Here is an 18465-nt window from a genome sequence, read left to right on the forward strand (position 1 = left end):
TCCCAAATTCTCCAAATCCCAAATTCTCCGCTCGCCTTTGGCTCGTTCGCTCAATAAATATATGAACTTCAAGCTTGTATACCACTATAAATGTGCTTATTCAATTACATAAATTAAAATTATCTATAATTTAGTTAAAAATATACACATTAAACTACATTAATACACATTTATAATCGATACTTATCACAAAGTAGCAAGAAAGCAACTGATAAGCCCGTAGCAGTCGTGGCCGAGTGGTTAAGGCGTCTGACTAGAAATCAGATTCCCTCTGGGAGCGTAGGTTCGAGTCCTACCGACTGCGAGAAAGTGTGGCTTTATTTTTTTTTCTCTTGAAAATTATATTTTTTCAATCTTTTTAATACACTGACAATTGGTAATTGTTGTATATTTATTTTTACATTGAAAATTTTTGGAATTTGAGAAATGTAGAAATTTGGGGGAATTTGAAGAGGTTGGAGGAATTTGAGTTATGGGGAATTAGAGATATGGCCATTTAGCGGCGAAACGGGTGAATTGAACCTAAAAAATGAGGGTTCGAACACGCATAAAAGGCAAATAACAAAATGAATATTTTGGCACTTTGGCGACGTAGTACGATTCCTGAGGCATTTAGAAACAAATTTCTATTAGGGTTTGATGCGTTTTGATGCCTAATAAAGGCAGGAAATCAATTTTTGTCGAATTCGGTAAAAAACGGAGCGGCGAGCGGCGGAACTACGAAAAACTAAAATTTCGATTTTCTCCGAAATTAGGCAATTTTACGTATTTCTGAGGGTCAGAAATTGTTCTGTAACCTCTCTAGAATTTATATAATGCCACAAGAACCTCCTGAAAGCGCTAGAAAAGAAAAGAAAAAAATAGATCAAAACATGGACTAAAAAATTGGCGTCCATCTAGCGGTGAAAGTTGGAACTACAAAAATAAAAAAATGTGATTTTCTCGAAAATTAGCGAACTTAGAATACTTTTGAGGCTCAGGAAGTGTTATGTGATGGCATTAGAAGCAAAATAAAGCAATGAAGGTTTCCTGAAAGCTTTAATAAAGAAAATTTAAGAAGTATCATTTTATGGAGAAAATTTGTGGCGCCATCTAGCGGCGAAACTGCGAACTAAACTGAAAAAACGTATGTCCGTACACGCGTTAAGGAAAAATATAAAAAGTAATATTTCGCAACTTTGACGTCCTAGTATGCTTCTTTAGACATTTTAAAGCAATTTTTGTTGAATAAGTTATTCATTTTTTTGCCTATTAAGCCTAGAAAATCAGTTTTTATATGACCCCTTTACTGCGTGTTCGGTCATACGTTTTTTCAGTTTAGTTCGCGGTTTCGCCGCTAGATGGCGCCACAAATTTTCACCATAAAATGTCATTTTTTTTATTTTCTATATTAAAGCTTTCAGGAAACTTTTATTTCTTTATTTTGCTTCTAATGCAATCACATAACACTTTCTGAGCCTCAGAAGTACTCTAAGTTCGCTATTTTTCGAGAAAATCACATTTTTATATTTTTGTAGTTCCAACTTTTACCGCTAGATGGACGCCAATTTTTTAGTCCATGTTTTGGCATATTTTTTTATTTTCTTTTCTAGCGCTCTCAGGAGGTTCTTGTGGCCTTATATCGATTCCAGAGAGGTTACAGAACAGTTTCTGGCCCTCAGAAATACGTAAAATTGCCCAATTTCGGAGAAAATCGAAATTTTAGTTTTTTGTAGTTCCGCCGCTCGCCGCTAGGTGGCGCCACCTATACCGTTTTTTTTTTTTTTTTTACCAATTTCGACAAAAATTGATTTCCAGGCTTTGTTAGGCATCAAAACGCATAAAACCCTAATAGAAATTTGTTTCTAAATGCTTCAGGAACCATACTACGTCGCCAAAGTGCCGAAATATTGCACCTTGCATGCGCAGTAGAATTGATATAGGCAGCTCATGTACGACCTTGTAGTATTTATACTCCTACATTATTGTATATCGAAATAACTAGTTATATCTATTTTATTTATTTTTAATTATTGTTTTTTACTTATGTAAACTAGTTTAATTTTTATTTTACAGCTGAACCGATTCTTCCATCATATAACACAATTTATTTACCGTTGTATTGCACGATTAACTTAACCATTTATTATGTATTTATTTATAAACTACTCTTCTATCATTATAAATTAATTAATATAATAAACTTTGAATATTGTGCAAATCGTAATTTTACATGTTTCTAATGCATATCTACGCGCGCTTTTAAAATGCTATCACCACTGCCACCTAGTGCTCCTTAAAAGAGCTAATAAAACAAACAAATGTTTGTTCTTTTCTCGTAAAATGAACAACACATTATACGTACATATTTTATGGCAGAATGTTTCCATCTGATTTTGACAGCTGATGTTTGTTCCTCTTTAATTTAACATGTGACACTTATTAAATTTCGTAAATAAACATATAATTTTTAGTTAAGTATAAGGTAGTTAAATGTAGAATGGCAGAGAGAAGTGATACCTCGAATCAACAGAAATCTGATAGCACTGAAAAGGTTATGAAAGAGAAGGAGGCCGATATTAGTCGTTATTTTGAAAATGCATCTCGTACAATATTCGACGAGATTGTTTCACCTAAAAAAGATTTCTTTGACGTACAAGGAGATTCTGGAAGCAGAATGGCAGAATTTGAATTGTTAGCGGATGATTCGAGTGAATTCTTAAAAGGCAGTTCGTTACTTGGTAACGATCGACCTGATCACAGTGGAGCAAACGACATGCACAGAGATACTTGGATACCTTCGGAACAAACGAGAAAAGTGCTGCGAAATATCGCTACGTCTACTGCTGGAACGAGTTTCGTCGATAGAGATAACCTAACAATGCCAGGACTCGCTATTCAAGGTGATATGCCTAACTTAATAAAGAATGCTGCCATGCGGTTCCTAGGTGAAGATGAAAATGTAGCCAGAAATGTACTTACCGCTTCTGATGTAACACAAGATGAACGAGGCTTACGACAATTAATTCAAGCCGGTTGTTATAAGGCAGCAATTAATTTAACAGGAAGGTTATTAGCTGTGTATGCTCAAGGATATGGTAAAATAAATCAACCTAGCAAACACACTCCTCATTCTTTGCAACTGTGGTACACAAGACTAGCTTTGTTAACTAAACTAAAGCAAATTGATATTTTAGAAAATGAATCCAAACCGTTTGGCAACTTGGATAAGCCTGATATGTACTTCACGTTTTATCCTGAACTCTATGGTACTAGACCAGGTTCTATGGCTTCCTTTTCTTTTAGATTGCTTTTAGCAGAAATTCCACAATACTGTGGAAAACCAAAGCAAGCATTAGATAATCTGTTTAAGATTTTAGCTACTGTGAATCAGATTATAAATAATTTTAATGCTGGATTCAATGGAGATGGATCACGTGTTAAAATCAATGCCTCAGAACAAGAGGATGCGATACGGCTATGGAAAGGCAGGAGATCCAGAGTTCTTATATCTATTACTAACTGTGCAGTTAGTATGAAAAATTATATACTAGCTATAGAAGTCTTAGAGAAATTATGCAACTCTACAAACTGGACACCTGAACAAATGGATGCTTTGAAAGCTAGTATAGGTAGACTACATCTGTTTCTGGGAGATATATCGGCAGCAGAGAAATTACTAATCAATCCACAAAAGCAAGACAGTGACCTAACTGTTAGAGAGCTAATGGACAGAGGATTAATGGCAGTAGCTCAAAATTCTTTCCCAGAGGCATACAACTATTTTCAAGCTGCAGAGGCACTGGATCCATCTAATATCGCTTTGATTAACAACATAGCTGTCTGTCTATTATACACTGGCCAGCTAAAAGCTGCGGTACGTTTATATGAGAGTATGATTACAAGAAATCCTGTTAAAAGCTTACAAGAACCTATATTGTTGAACATATGTACTTCATACGAATTGCATACTACTCACTGTAAGCAACCAAAACTACATTTATTGAGCCAGTTAAATAGGTACAAAGGGGATGCTGTAGATATACAGTGTTTGAAACTCCCCTTAAACTAAACTTTTAGTTTGTCTGTGTACAGTATGTAATTGCTTGAAGATGAAATTTTAAATCTGTTATTCAATTATGAAGATATTGCATTGGTGTATAAATTTTATTGAATAAAAAATTGATTTGCTTCATATTTTTAAACAGGCAATTTTTTATTTGAATTCCACCTCCACAGTTAAATTGTTAAGAATATTTTTCATTTTGAATATGTTGTAAATAGTATAAAATAAATATTAATAAGTACATAATAAAAATGGAGGATATTAAAAAATCGATATTAAAGGATTTTTTTAAAATGGGGCATGTGGCGACATCTAACGGCGGCGAGTGGGAACTAATGAAAGTAGAGTTTCAAAAGTGTGTAGTTCACCCTGTTCGCCGGAGAGATGGCGCCACTAGTAAAATTTTTTTTTTAATTAATTAACATTGATTTTATTGATTAACATGCTCTGTATTTGTTAATATTAATTTTATGCTGTGTACAATATATTCTATGGGTTCGAAAATAATTTTCCTAAGCTTAATTTTCTATTTCAATAGCTCCGTGTTTGATCGCCAGATAGCAACAGTGGTCATTTACTAAAAGAGCGCGAACTTATAAAAAATATGTAGGAAGAAACTTTGGAAATATTTTCAACTTCTTAAAATAATTTCTTCGTGATAAAATATTGCTTTTAATTAATTACCTTAATCAGACATAGTTTCAGTCAATTTTAAAAGAATGTTTAACAAACAGTAGCATGAATGGTTTAATACACCTTGTCTTTTTAAGTGACAGGTGCAAAGTAATTCAAGACTGATATCAAAGTAAAATAGCCTTTATTACATCGTGAAACGAGGACAATTTAATGAACGTTCAACAATTGCTAGAATTCTCTCACTCTCTCCCACTTTCTCTCTCACATTCAACCTCAGTCATGCACACATTCCTCCTCATTCTCTCCACATTCAGTCACTCGGATGAACTGCTCACGCTTTATTATAATCTCGCACCTCTTTTCTTTCCCTTCGTTTCATCGCTTTTTCTTAACCCGTTACACTAACCGAAACAATCGGTGTGCTCGTAATGTTCGAGGATCATAATCGCATTACAGGACACACGCTTTGTTATCTCAAACATAATCTTTCAGATTTCTTCGCGTAATTATCATCCTTTCCCTCTGCCCGCCTGTTTATTTTCAATTATTATTTTCGGTACCGTATATACATCAAAATCAGCTAACCAAATATTCTTTCTTGCTCTCCCTTTTCCGTTAGCAGCAGGCGGTAACATTACAGCATACATTCAGATCGTTTCCAAAACTGCACTCTCTCTCCCTGCAGAAAAAAGGCACGAACTGGCGGAAAAGTCGGCCTAACTGTATAATATTTTCATTTATTTTATTTATGGATGGAACTTCGTCACAATACATTATTTTAATTTCATCTCTTTTCTGCTGCTTCTTTCCGCAGTGTTCAACAGCTTCGGCTTTTATTCCCGTACGAGCCGAATTCACTGATCCGAGCCACGTAGTGTCCGCAGTGTTCATTCTTATTCGCATAAACCTTTCTTTATAGTTTTACTTTTCCTTACTCTTTCTTTCTCTATATATTGAATGCCCATTAACAACGATCGAACTTACGAAAGGAGATCGTTCTCGTTAAATATACTTTTTATAACATTTATTACCGATCTAGAACTCCTTCCTTCCCCGAATCATTTTCGAATTCATTTTAATACATTTCTTATCGTTACAATTATTTCTTATCGTTTTCGTAATAAATTAAATGTTTAATCAGAGTTGTAAATGTTAAGTGGTTCTGCAGAAACATGACAATTTTTTAAATCGTAATTTAAAATGTGTGTTTACAAAAACATGTACTATGCGTTGGACGTTCAGACTTGCTTTAAATTTTGGGGTTCACTGTTTATATAATTTACAGAGTTTATATAATACTGTTTAAATTTTTAAATTCACAAGTTTCCACACTGAGAAATTTAGATGTACAACTTTCAAATTTTTTAATTTAAAGAATTTAGAAATGGGGAAATTTAGAAATTTAGTAGCATGGGAATTTAGTCATCTGACAATTTGGAAATTGTATCATTTTGAAGATTCACAAAATTTCAATTTGGTAAGTTCTTGAGAATTCCTGAATATGAAAATTTGAAAATTTCTAGGGCCTTCAAAAGCGCCCCATTTGCAATACTAATGAACTTTGTCTAATGTCCAAACTTCCAAGATCTCTTAGCGCAGAACGTCCTAGCAAAGCTTAATTACAAAGGTAAAATATAAAATTGTATTCGGAGAAGGCACTGCGTCCACTACGTAGCTTTACCTTCCGGTTTACAATTTTTCCTCTCCCTCTCTCTCATCTACCGTATATTACGCTTCGCTGTTACAATAACATCCGCATCGCTATTCCTGGCGACTAAAATGTAACCTTACGAATGTATTACCTATGTACATACATATGCTGTCTGCCGTGTACGCACATACACACCGGTTCGTGCATGTGTGCGCACCTGTGCAGACCGTTAATTTAGCAAATTTATTCTGTTTTCCACACTTACAATGTATATATAGAATTATTATATATACTATTGTGTAATGCTTACGCTCTCTAAAAACCTCTAAACGAAACAGTATTATTGTCCTGCCGTAAATTTTTTTTCTTCGTCGTTTTTTTACTTCCGAGTATTTTTTTCTCTGTGCACACATACATACGCTTGACACGCACACACAACCACGGATTCTGGTGTTTCACGTAAAACGGTTGTCATGGAAAGCTCAAATAGCATAACCACACCAGTGTGTTCGTCGAGTACAGCTTTTTAAAGCGAACTATGTTCGATTACTCTCGTGTGCTTCTCGCCTCGAATAAAATAAAATACATTTTTATCGTGGTTGAATTTTGTAGAATTTCGATCTGGAGAAAATATAATGCAAGGAGAAACATCACGGGAGTAACATTACTTTCGACGAGAGAATTCACCTCGAGATCGAATCAATGAATTTCTATGTTAATCTCGGTAAACTAGGCAAGCTCGGTCGTTCACGGAAGGCATCGTACGGTGCTCATCTTTAAATCGTTGCATTAACAATTATTAACAACTTTTTTTTACTTTTTTTTTCCTCGTATTTCTCTCCTCACTTTCTCGTGTTACGTTTGTTTCGTGTTCTTTTTCTCTTTTTTTTTACGAGTATCCATTTCGCTTATTTATTTTTTTCTTGTTAGTTATAATAGGAAGTAACGGAGACATAACCGATGCCGATGCGCGGAAGCTGGCAAAATTACACTTGTAGTCGTGTTTTGTTATTTTTAATAATACGTATATACATTACATCGAGGCGAGCAGGTTGCGAATACTCTTCGAATCAGAGCAAATATCTCTATCTTTAGTCATCTATATTTATATTCATATATTTATATATATTTATATTCATTTATATATATAATTTTTTTATTCTTCATTTAGTCACTTATACGTATGTAATATTGTCTTCGTAAGTTTCCTGCTTTTCCTTCCTGATGTCATTAAACCCGTTGGTCGTGAAAGTATTCGAAAGTACAGAATCGAGGCTGTTAGAGATCACAACAAAAAAATAAACAATCGAACAAATGCTCATAAAAACCGTGTAAAAAAATACTCGAGGAATGCCGGGTGAAAAAGAGAAAGAAAAATATTAGGGGAGAGTCCTTTACAAACTTCAACTTCAAATTTAAAAAATTCAATTCGATACATTCACAAACTTTCTAATTTTCAAACTCGCAAATTTAAACCAGAAAAATATTCTCAAATACAAATTCTCAAACGTAAAAATTGAATTCGCAAATTTCAAAATTGAGAGTTTAAAAATCTAAAAATCTGCGAATTTGTACGTGGAAATTGTATGAGTTTATGTAGATTATTATGGTAACGTATTTTTGTGTCGGGCGCTGTGTAGTGACGGTTCTGAACTCTCCCCCATGAAAGAACGTTAAAGAAAGAAGAGAATATAAACGTAACGAGAAGAAATAACGTAGACGAATAGCAAAGCGATTACAGAGGAACGTTGAATCGTTACGATCGAGTTTCGAAACTAGAAAATAAAAATAGAATATTCTCGCGTTAATCTGTACCAGCCGAGGAACAGACTCGCCGCCGGTCCCACGTTGAACCGGGGCGATCGAATTAGTATATTATCGTCGTGTATATATAATATATCGTGTCGTAATATTATAATAATATAAAAATATATTTCTTAACTATTAACACTATATAATAAATGAGTATTATAAGCATCATATCTTGGATTCCTTTTTTTCATTTTTCGTAGTACGGACACGATGCCTGTCGCGGATAACCGGAGCTTCTAGACGCGGAGGAAATGCAACACGGTGGCGTACCGCTTGGCCGAACACGATACTACTATTTGACACGACTTCTTTTATTTATTTAAATATACACCTTGCTCGTGTATCCCCGTATTAAGTCGTCGTTTCCTTTCTTCAATTGTTTTCTTCATTTTTCTTTTTATCAATAACAATATATATATTTATAATAATAATATATATCACTTGTCACTCGTGGTACGTGTAAATAAAAAGAGGCATAAATCGTTATAAAATACATTCTCGAGTATTATCGATCTGTAGATTATATATATATATATATATATAATATATAATATATATATATCGCTTACCTACGCGTCCGAATGAATAAAATCATAAAAATGTTGTAATAATAATTTTTCATCTTTAATAGTACAGTATTGGAAGCATTTAATATACTTATGAGTTTACGATCGGGGCCCGCATTCTTGGTGAAGGGATTTTTTTTTTCTTTCTTATTGCGAGGTTCTCGATGCCATTGTTTCTTTCGTGCATCGAAGATCAGCTCGTTCTCATAGCTGTCTATGAGTGAGCTCGACAGAAAGTACGAGAGGCCATGGTTGATGCTTCACCATGATGAGAATGATTCGTATGAAGAAATTAAGAGGGGCACGGAACGGAATGTCTGAGGCATACCTTGCTTCTTTTCCTAGGACTTGCACTTTTTTCTTTTTCCGTTGACGTAACTAGAACTTTTACCTCTACTAAGTTTTTACATTTGACGTTTGACAATTTGAAATTAAAACCTTAGAACTTTACAGATTTAGAAATTTGGGTAACTAGAAATGAGAAGATTTGACAATGCACAAATTTGTAAATTTACAAACTCAGACTTTAATCTTCAATCTCCAATCTTTACCTAGTTACGTCACTGGTCTTTACAAACGACGTTACGGGGCCATACGATTGCAGTGTATTGTAAAGCTTTAGTCACTATTTCAAATTATAGTTACGAAATTTCAACTGAAATCCCTGGAATTGATGAATATGTTACACGGTGTGAACGATACGATGACTGGGAATTGAAAGTAAGTACAAAACGATCGAAAGATAGTCGTTATGGCATCGATTACCGACAAATAAGGCCCGACCTCGTCCCGAGTTTCAAAAACGACTCGAGGGGGTCTGGAGAGCTATAGATTCTAATTTCCATTCCCAACAGTTAAATCAGAAATCGCGAAATGCGAATGTACCCGAGTGTACATACATCTTGTTCGATGCTTTTTTGATTAATATCAATGTTAACGCTCCAAAACTGTTGACTAAACCGAGACACTTAACATACAACTAGCTGAGAATTTCGGATTAAAAGAGGAAACAATACGTCATTCCCATTTTCTTCTTCTTTCCAATAAACTGGCTATTGTTGAGGACAAATTCGATCAAAAATATAGAGAAAATTGTTCCTGTCCTTTTGACACACGACTATCTCATCGTGTATAGAATATCTTACATCGGATGTTTCACGCGCAACTTCTTCAAGTTCTATGGAACTCTTCGTTACGTGTATTCGCGTTGCATCCCTTCGCCATTTTGTTTGCGCGTCCGCGACCGAGTATCGCGTTCCCCGTGCAAACGTGGCTAACAAATTTGTACGTTAATTAGTTTCCTTATTATTGTCATGGTATATATAATAATCTTGTTAATAAAAATACTAAAATATTATGTATATTATATATAATATATAATAGATTATTGCATTATGCATTTTTGGTACCGTTGCGTATTGTTTGGTTTCTATTTTTTTTATTTCTTTCGTTTTATATTCACAACTGCGTCGACCGAAAAATCGACGCGGATTCTTTTATACTTTTCTGCTTTCCTTCTTATGTTCCTTTTTATCCTTCTATCAATGCAAGAACTTCAGAAGAAACACGCTCGTGACACTTGGACGACGCTCCTAGTTCAATCCTTTCTTTTATCTTTCCTGTGCGTTTTCTTTCTTTCGTAAGATTCTAACCGCTTACGTTTCACGCAGCGCAGTCGAAACAGATTCCGCAAGGTGTTCATCGCGCGAGATTCGTCGCTAGATCTTCGTTCTTCCAGCGCGTTCTCGCGCGTCATCGCGAGGTATAGATACGTGTATATATTATCGTTTTCTTCTTTTTTCCTCGAACTTAAGTGCCGAGTCCCGCGCGGAAGGAAAAAAGGACCGTACGTACTTAACTAAACCAGCGAAGGAGATTCCGTTTGAACTAGCAGAATACCACCTATTCTCTATACGGTTTGCAGTAAGAGTAACGATGATTCATGTGTTGGCTGTACGAGCCCGAGTGAGAGAAGCGCTTGAGGCACTTGGAGCATTGGAAGGGCTTTTCCCCGCTGTGCAGTCGCTTGTGTTCGGTCAGATGGTGCTTGTGCTTGAACGCCCTGGGGCACTCCACGCATTTGTACGGCCTTTGCCCTGCAGAAATTTACAGAATTTTTTTATAAATATTCTTTGTGATGAAATAATGAGAGATGGAGGGTGCAATGTAGAACTAAGAGGAAACAGTAAAAGTTACGGAGCAAATGTACCCAACAATGACCCAACTTATTTCCAGAGTCGGTACAAATTTTCAAATTCAACAATTTTAAAAATATCTATAGTTAAAACATGCGAACTGTCAGGTCACTTCAATAACTTTTTCTAGTTTTTAGTATCTAGAATCCTTGACCTCAACCTTGAACTCAAGGTTAGATTTATTATCGAATCGTCAAAAGGCTAAAATATCTCACAGGTCAGAACTCGACAGTTCTCTTGGAAAACGATGTGAAAGTGGAGCAATCGTGGTGCAACCGAAAAAGAGCTGACTCTACGTGAAAAATTAAATACAAAAATTGTATCCGCAATTTGGAATACAAGAGCAAGCAGAGATGACCATAGTGATTGATCCAGATATTTACCGGAATGTTCGTATTTGTGTCTTGCTAGGGAACTGTGCTTGGAAAATGTTTTGTCACATCGATCACAGAAGTAAACACCCTGCTCGATTTCCGCCGCTGGCGGGGCCTCTGGTTGACTGACGTTTTCACTTTCACTCTTTATGTTCGCATAAGGTTGATTTTGTAAAATGACAGCATACTATAACAAATGACTATGTTATAGACACCACATCATAAACGTATTCTTTGTAAAACTGGATGTGGAAAGGGTTAGCTACCTTTGCACCGTTCTCCCCCGTGCTAGCAGGGACCGAAGGTTTAGTTTCCACGGAATCGGTGGTCTCTTCGTCTATGACGAGCGGTGAATCCTCCAGATCATCCGTGTAGGAGTTATTCGTTACTGGATGATCGTTCTTCAGTTCGGCGGGTGGTGACGACGCGTGTTTGACCGAGGCAATGTCGTTCTCTTTAAACGTTGACTGCGTGAGTACCTCTTTCTTCGACAAATCGAGTGGTTGTTCGATCGTGATCTGACTGGTGGAGTAAGCCAACGGTACCAGAGGTGGTATCTTCGATTCTCGTCTGTCTCTCGCTCGGGAATTTTGGAACCAAACCTGAAATTATTTCTTTCGGTAACATTTAAATTTGTGTCGACTTAGGAGAACTCAGACAAAATTAAATATATTGTCCGTGTCTGGATAAGAAATTTATACGAAGAATGATCCTCTGAGTTCTTTAGTTCTTTATCAGTAATGTTTACCTGTACGACACGAGTAGGGAAGTTGATGTAGTTCGCGATCATGATGATCTCCTCCTTTTTGGGCCGAGGATTAATGGCATAGTAACCCTTGAGAACAGCCAATTGCTCGTCGTCTATCAACGACCTAGCTCTAACTCTCCTTCCATTATCGTTGTGCGTTTGCGTTCCATCTTCCTCGTCTTCCGAGTCCACTTCCGAGCTGTCCTCTGCTTTTCTTTTGTAGCCTGATTTCGCGGTCGGTTGATTTACGTCCTCAAGCTTCGCCGCTAAACCCTCGCTCTGCGAATCATATTGATCCATCGTTGACCAGTCCGGATACTGTACCATCTCGCTGGACATTCTGCTATCTTGATCCTGCACAATTATATTTGTTAACGATTAATCACTTCATTCTACATTTGTTTTTATTCCCTTAATTTAACGATCCTGCAAACAGTACCTTTTTCCAAAATATAATTCATATACACTATAGATTAAATTGTAATATCTGACAGAGTGAACAACAATATAAATTGTTAATACATATGTATGTATCATAAATTTAAATTGAAAATATGTACAATATTAAACTAAACCTCGTGGACTAAGTTCCTCTTCTAATTGAGTTATATTTTCAGATTATTTCTTTAAGTAGGAACATATGAGACATCCTTGAATATTTCAGAGGAACAAAAAGAAAGTTTCAACCTTTGTAAGACTACATCTGCTAGAGGTACACGCGTTGCCTAATGATTTTACGACACGTCAATCTAAGTTGAAGGACGAAGGCGTTTGAAACGCATGTGGTCAACAGAAACATATAATTTATGGCAGTGCAGTAATTCCCGGAGCCTGTTCTTCTAAATTTCATTCTACCTCCTCAAGATTTCTGACGTAAAGTGAACACAAAATATGTTCGCAGATGGACATAAAATTCACCATATTTTAACAAGAATTGATCAAACTTTTACCTGATAAAAGATACTTACTTGATAATCCTCGTCGAACTCCCTCTTCATCATGGCAGGTGAGGTAGACAGCTTCCGCACGTTCGCTTCCAGCAGTTGTTTGGTGACGGAGGTGTTAACCGTTTCCAAAATCCGTCGGACAGCGTCCAGACCCTGAGGATCGGTCGGCGCCGGGGATTCTTTGCCCTCCGTGCCCTCTGTGCCCTCGGAATCCGCCGTGGATGGACTTATAAGCTCTCGGTGGGACTCGAATTGCTCGGCTACTTCGTCCAATCTTTTGGAATGTAGCTGATTTAAGATCTTGCCCAAGGACGTTTGCAGGAAGTAACTACCGAAACCCATCATCTGAGGCAAGAGGGTCGGCATATCGTAAATACCTGTAACAAACCTTCTTTTATTACTTGCTCAAATTACTTCGTAAAACTACTGTCACTTTTATCTTCTCATTTTACTAATGTTCTCTATTGCTAAATTTTACTAGACCAAATTTTTGTTAATTTTTATAAAAACTGTACTATCGGTTTTTAACAGAAGTAAAACATATTATTCTCTAATCGAATACATTATTCTTACAGAATTCTAGGATTAACCTTACTGTTAATCTTTCAAAATTACGCTCTTACATTATACGCTTTTAAATAATTCTTCTCTAAAATATGTATATAAAATATGTATAAAAAATACAATGTATAGATACCACATATCTATATAGAATACAATGTACAAAAATTAGGATGTAATTTATACAATTGAAATATAATGAAGAGCAGTATAAAGTGCACAAAATGGAGAACAATATAAAGCATACAAAATGGAGTACAATATAAAGTATACAAAATGGAGTACAATATAAAGTATACAAAATGGAGTACAATATAAAGTGCACATACATTATTTTCTAAAAAAGTTACATTAAATATTTACAGTAAAATATTTGACAGAATATGAACATTCAATTGGCATAATTATGTAAAACGAACGTACTGCGAATGAAAGAAAAAAAAAGTTCATAAACATTTGCCCCAGAGATCGAGTAACCGATTCGAGCCGCAACAAAATGGACACGCGGTCATCGCGATGAAATAAAATGGCGTTATCGACCCTCACCCGCTCCTTCTCGTTGTATTTCCTGGTAATCCGAGGGTGAAAGCTTCGGCAGAATAGGGAGGAAAGTGTTATTATTCGCCGCGAGCAGATCGACCTCGCGACGTCCCGGTGGCAGGGGTTGTTGCACTTTTTTCGAGCCACGATCTACATTGCTCACGTTCGAGTGCCTGGATTTCTTTAAGTTCACTATCAGGCACTTCTTCGACGTCGTGTGACTCGAGTACGAGCCCGAATGAGAGAAACGTTTGCCGCAATTGTTGCATTGGAATGGCTTTTCACCGCTGTGAATGCGAAGGTGCTCCTGAAGACAGTAAAGAGATAATGAAATTAGAGGGAAATTCGGGTAATATGTCGTACATTTATAGGTTCTAAAGCAAATTATCTTTGGAACAGATGTATAGAGAAAGATAATCATTTTTAATTTTTATTATTTTTTAATATTTTCAAGGTCACCCTCTTGAGTGGAGGTGTTCAAAAATTATTGATCTAAGTAAACTCACTCTTGTATAACCAAGGCAATAGAATCAAGAAGCAAAACAATCTGTTATTGAAATAATCTGCTTCAGATACCACATTTGGATAAGTGTATATTTGCAATGTTTTATTTTTATTAGCCATAAAAATCTAGTAACCTTCATTGAAAGGCTGCAACATAAAGATTAAATGTTTTGTAAGAACATCTGATTTATGAATAAAAATATGCACTACTTTGTTAAATTTGTATTGGACTCTACAATTGAACGAAAATATTTAACAATAATTATTAGTTTAATAATTTCATTGCATGTATACACTTATAACAGCAAGATACCTACAGATCTAACAACTTAAAGTAAAAGAAGTAATTTAAAGAATTTTGTTTTCCGATGCATTCTACGTTTCTAACACGTTAGCTGCGGCGTTCCTCAGTGAGGGAATCAGCAAGTATAATCGAACACGCAGCGAACGTATCAGAAGAGAACTCAAATACATTTTTATCCGAAATAAATACGCGGTTACGGGAGAAATTATATCGAGCAGTGCTGTGTGAGAAACCGTGAAAAGGAAACCAATGAACGGAAAGAACGATGTACGAATGAGAAATGAAAAATAAGGGTGCACTCGTAGTACCTTGAGGTGATGCTTAAACTTGAAGGCTTTCTCGCAATGGGGACACTTAAACTTACGAAGCACGGCACTTTCATCATGGCTGATCATGTGCCTCTGGAGTCGGTAGACGTTAGCAAAAGTCTTGCTGCACACCTTGCAGGACTGCAAAAATTCATTGTTAATCTCGTCAATTGCTAATTAAAACTTTAATCCTTTAACTGAGTAGAAAGTTTATTCTTCATAAAGTAATAGAGGTTTGATCGAAACTATGAATTTATATTTTTTACCAATTATGGCAATTAAGAGCTTTGAAGATTAGAAGAGAAGGTATATTAAATTTTAATTAACATTTCAGTTCTTGCTATTCAGTTACAGGACTGACTGAAAATAATACTTAAATTTTTATGTTAACGATGTTGGATATGTTTGTGTTAAAAATAAAATAAGACATGAAGAGTGGGTGTTGATATTCATATGTACGAAGGGTAATTTAGTTCTTCTAATATAAATTTAAATAAACATGTTCCTCTTCATCTTTTAACCCAAGTAAAATAATTTGACATTACAAGTCTCAGAAAGACTTGTTTTCTATGCATCAAGTTTTATGTTAAATCTGAAAGACTTCATTTGACCCTATTTTTTAATCATCCCCAGAAAAATATCCAGTGGAAAATTAATTAATCTAACTTCCCAAAAATTGCAGAAAATTTATCCATAAAAATTCTCTTCGTATCCCAAAAGAATATACCTTCAACCCTATTCGCCAATGTCGAAAATAATCAAAGGTAAAAAATGTAAAAAGAATAACAAAACTTGCCACATCTACCCCTTCTACCTTGATCCACACCCTTCTATTCCCTAATCATCCCCGAAAACATCGAGCAAACAGAAGAAAAGGAAAAAGAAGAGGAAGAACACATCATACAGACAAGAGCAAACATCTCGTATGAAGAGTACACGAAGAGAGAGAGAGAGAAGGTAGGAGAAGGGGTGCAGGAGAATCCGCAAGCCGGTCGCGCATGATCGATAATACACAAGGAACAATGGAGTCCTCTCGTCCTTGACGTTAGTTTCACTCACCACTTGGGGGAATTGAGCGTTGAGATCGTTCTTGTCGATGGCGTACGGGTTCTTGTGCGTGTCCTCGAGATGGAGCTGAAGCACGTGGACGTCCCGACAGAGGATACCACACTGGGGACACCTCTCGCCACCCTGCTTCGTTGATCCGCCCTCACCGTTGCTACCACGGCCACCACCACCTCCTGTTCCTGTTCCTGCACCACCACTGCCGCCTCCGCCACCACCACCACCATCAACCTCGCTACCTGTCCCGCTACCACCTCCACCAGCACTTCCTGTGGTTGGCGGCCCGGCTGCGCAACCTCCGCCCACCTCCGCGTTCACGACACCTGCTGCCTCGTCCTCGCTGCAACCTGAAACACAACGAGCCACACGTGCACACCGTTATTTCTTCTCTCGCTTTTCGTTCGTTTTTTTTATTTTCATCCCTTTTTTTCTCTCTCTCTCCGTAGCCTATCGGTGTCCGCGATAACAGACCATCAGGGTGTGTGTACTCGTCAGGGGTGCAGATGCGTTTTAACGCTTTTCAACGGGTGTAACCGAATGGACTTTTTCTGCTTTTGTGCGCTTCTATTCGGTTTTGTTTTGTAGGATATAGGGACATTTCGAAGGAGTTAAGGGACATTTTGAAGAAGTATAGGGACATTTCGAAGAAGTATAGGGACATTGGGATGCAGAGACATGCTTATCTCTATGTGGGCCTGATAGTAATTTGAGAATGTAGCAATTTGATGATACCAGAATCTAGGAGTAGAGAAATTTGGAAATACAAGTATCTAGAGATATAAAAAAGACCTAGAATCATAGAAGTATAATCTAGGGATATTGAGACCTAAGCATATAGGAATCTGATATAATGGAAATCTGGGAATATAGGAATCCAGGAATATAAAAATTGAGGCTCATAGAGACACAGAGAAATGTTATATAAATCTGAGAATACAGATAACCAGAAAAACAAAAATTCCCTAGATCCACTAGTACCACAGCCGAGCAGAGAAATCCACGAATTCATACATCTTTTCATATAAAAATTCCCTAGATTCAAATCTGTCTCAATAAGCTCCCAGATATTCCCTAGATTTGGGGACAGAATATGGGAATCTAGGAATCTAGAAAAATAGCAACCTAGGAACATAACTAGAATATTACTAGATATCTAGAAGTACCTAGAAATTTAAGAACATGACGCTTGACTCTCAAATAGAGTACCCAATAAAAATTAAAAACGTGCAATAAAATGTGATAGGTCAAAATGTAACGTTAGAAAGATCAGAAATTATCCGCCAGCATATGCGCATTATTTAATCCAGTTGATCGGAATTTACTTAACATGCAGTTTCCCGGAAGAGTATCTGTGGTTTGACCAACCGCCGCAAGGTGATTCTGGCCAAGCTGATATCGTGCACGGTAGCTGATAAATCGCGCAGGGCAATTAATCAACCGATCGTTATAACACACCGTTCAGAATTTAAATTCATCCTGTCGCAAGCTGTTGCTAAAACACCGTATAACCACCGTTCAACTAACGAGCAATCGATACAAACCAGCACACCATCGTGTATGTACACAGTTGTTCGAACTATGTGGTCTCATGGCTAACCGTAGTTAAACGGATTTTCTTGTTCGGTGACTGCGCGTTAACCAACGCGAAAGACCGGGAAATACCGAGGAAGGATAACGTTTAATTCGAAAGAAAGCTCTCGAAGATACGATATTTGGCAAATCGCCGGCCAAGATAAAAATTTCGCCGTGAGTCATCTTCATCGAACACTTTCGCCAGCACGGGGGATCGATCATGTTCGCGCATTCCTCGCCAAGAAGATCACCGATCCGAGTATTATTTTTTCAATGGTTCTTTCTATTTCTGGGGGGTCGTAAATTGACCCGATTCTTGAGTTATGGTGTTTTCGAAAGATGGATCTATGTTTGGAAGCTTGACATTTGGGGAGTTTAAGATTGGGGGTATAGGTAGTTTCAAATGTCTGGGTCTTCATATATTCATATATCCTTACATCTCTATACCTCTACATGTCTATACTTCTACATCTCTATACTCCTACATCTCTGTACCTCTACACCCCTGTACCCCTACATCTTTATACCTCTACATGCCTATACTTCCACATGCCTATACGTCCACATGCCTATACCTCCACATGCTTATACCTCCACATGCTTATACCTCCACATGCTTATACCTCCACATGCTTAT

The 18465-nt window shown here is 36.7% G+C and overlaps 2 protein-coding genes and 1 non-coding gene across 3 annotated transcripts in view; 2 read left to right on the forward strand and 1 right to left on the reverse strand.

Moving 5' to 3' along the window:
* The first annotated feature begins 222 nt into the window (after window positions 1-222).
* On the forward strand, window positions 223-304 carry TRNAS-AGA (transfer RNA serine (anticodon AGA)). The gene has a single exon. It is a non-coding gene; the product is annotated as a tRNA-Ser (tRNA).
* A 2001-nt stretch (window positions 305-2305) lies between these two features.
* LOC100879452 (trafficking protein particle complex subunit 12) lies at window positions 2306-4184 on the forward strand. The gene has a single exon (XM_003702974.3). It carries the CDS (start codon window positions 2480-2482, stop codon window positions 4049-4051), a length of 1572 nt encoding a protein of 523 aa, XP_003703022.2. The 5' UTR covers window positions 2306-2479; the 3' UTR covers window positions 4052-4184.
* Window positions 4185-4845: 661 nt separating this feature from the next.
* zfh1 (Zn finger homeodomain 1) overlaps window positions 4846-18465 on the reverse strand; it is a 28331-nt gene continuing 14711 nt past the window's right edge. The window contains exons 2-9 of the mRNA XM_012284531.2: window positions 16251-16603; window positions 15192-15332; window positions 14082-14382; window positions 12996-13351; window positions 12028-12381; window positions 11546-11881; window positions 11289-11466; window positions 4846-10806 (exon numbers count right to left, since the gene is read on the reverse strand). Of these exons, the coding sequence (XP_012139921.1) occupies window positions 10613-10806; window positions 11289-11466; window positions 11546-11881; window positions 12028-12381; window positions 12996-13351; window positions 14082-14382; window positions 15192-15332; window positions 16251-16603 (2213 nt within the window). The 3' untranslated portion in view covers window positions 4846-10612. The remainder of the gene's footprint in view (window positions 10807-11288; window positions 11467-11545; window positions 11882-12027; window positions 12382-12995; window positions 13352-14081; window positions 14383-15191; window positions 15333-16250; window positions 16604-18465) is intronic.

Source organism: Megachile rotundata, chromosome 7, assembly GCF_050947335.1.
Source record: "Megachile rotundata isolate GNS110a chromosome 7, iyMegRotu1, whole genome shotgun sequence".
NCBI lineage: Eukaryota > Metazoa > Arthropoda > Insecta > Hymenoptera > Megachilidae > Megachile > Megachile rotundata.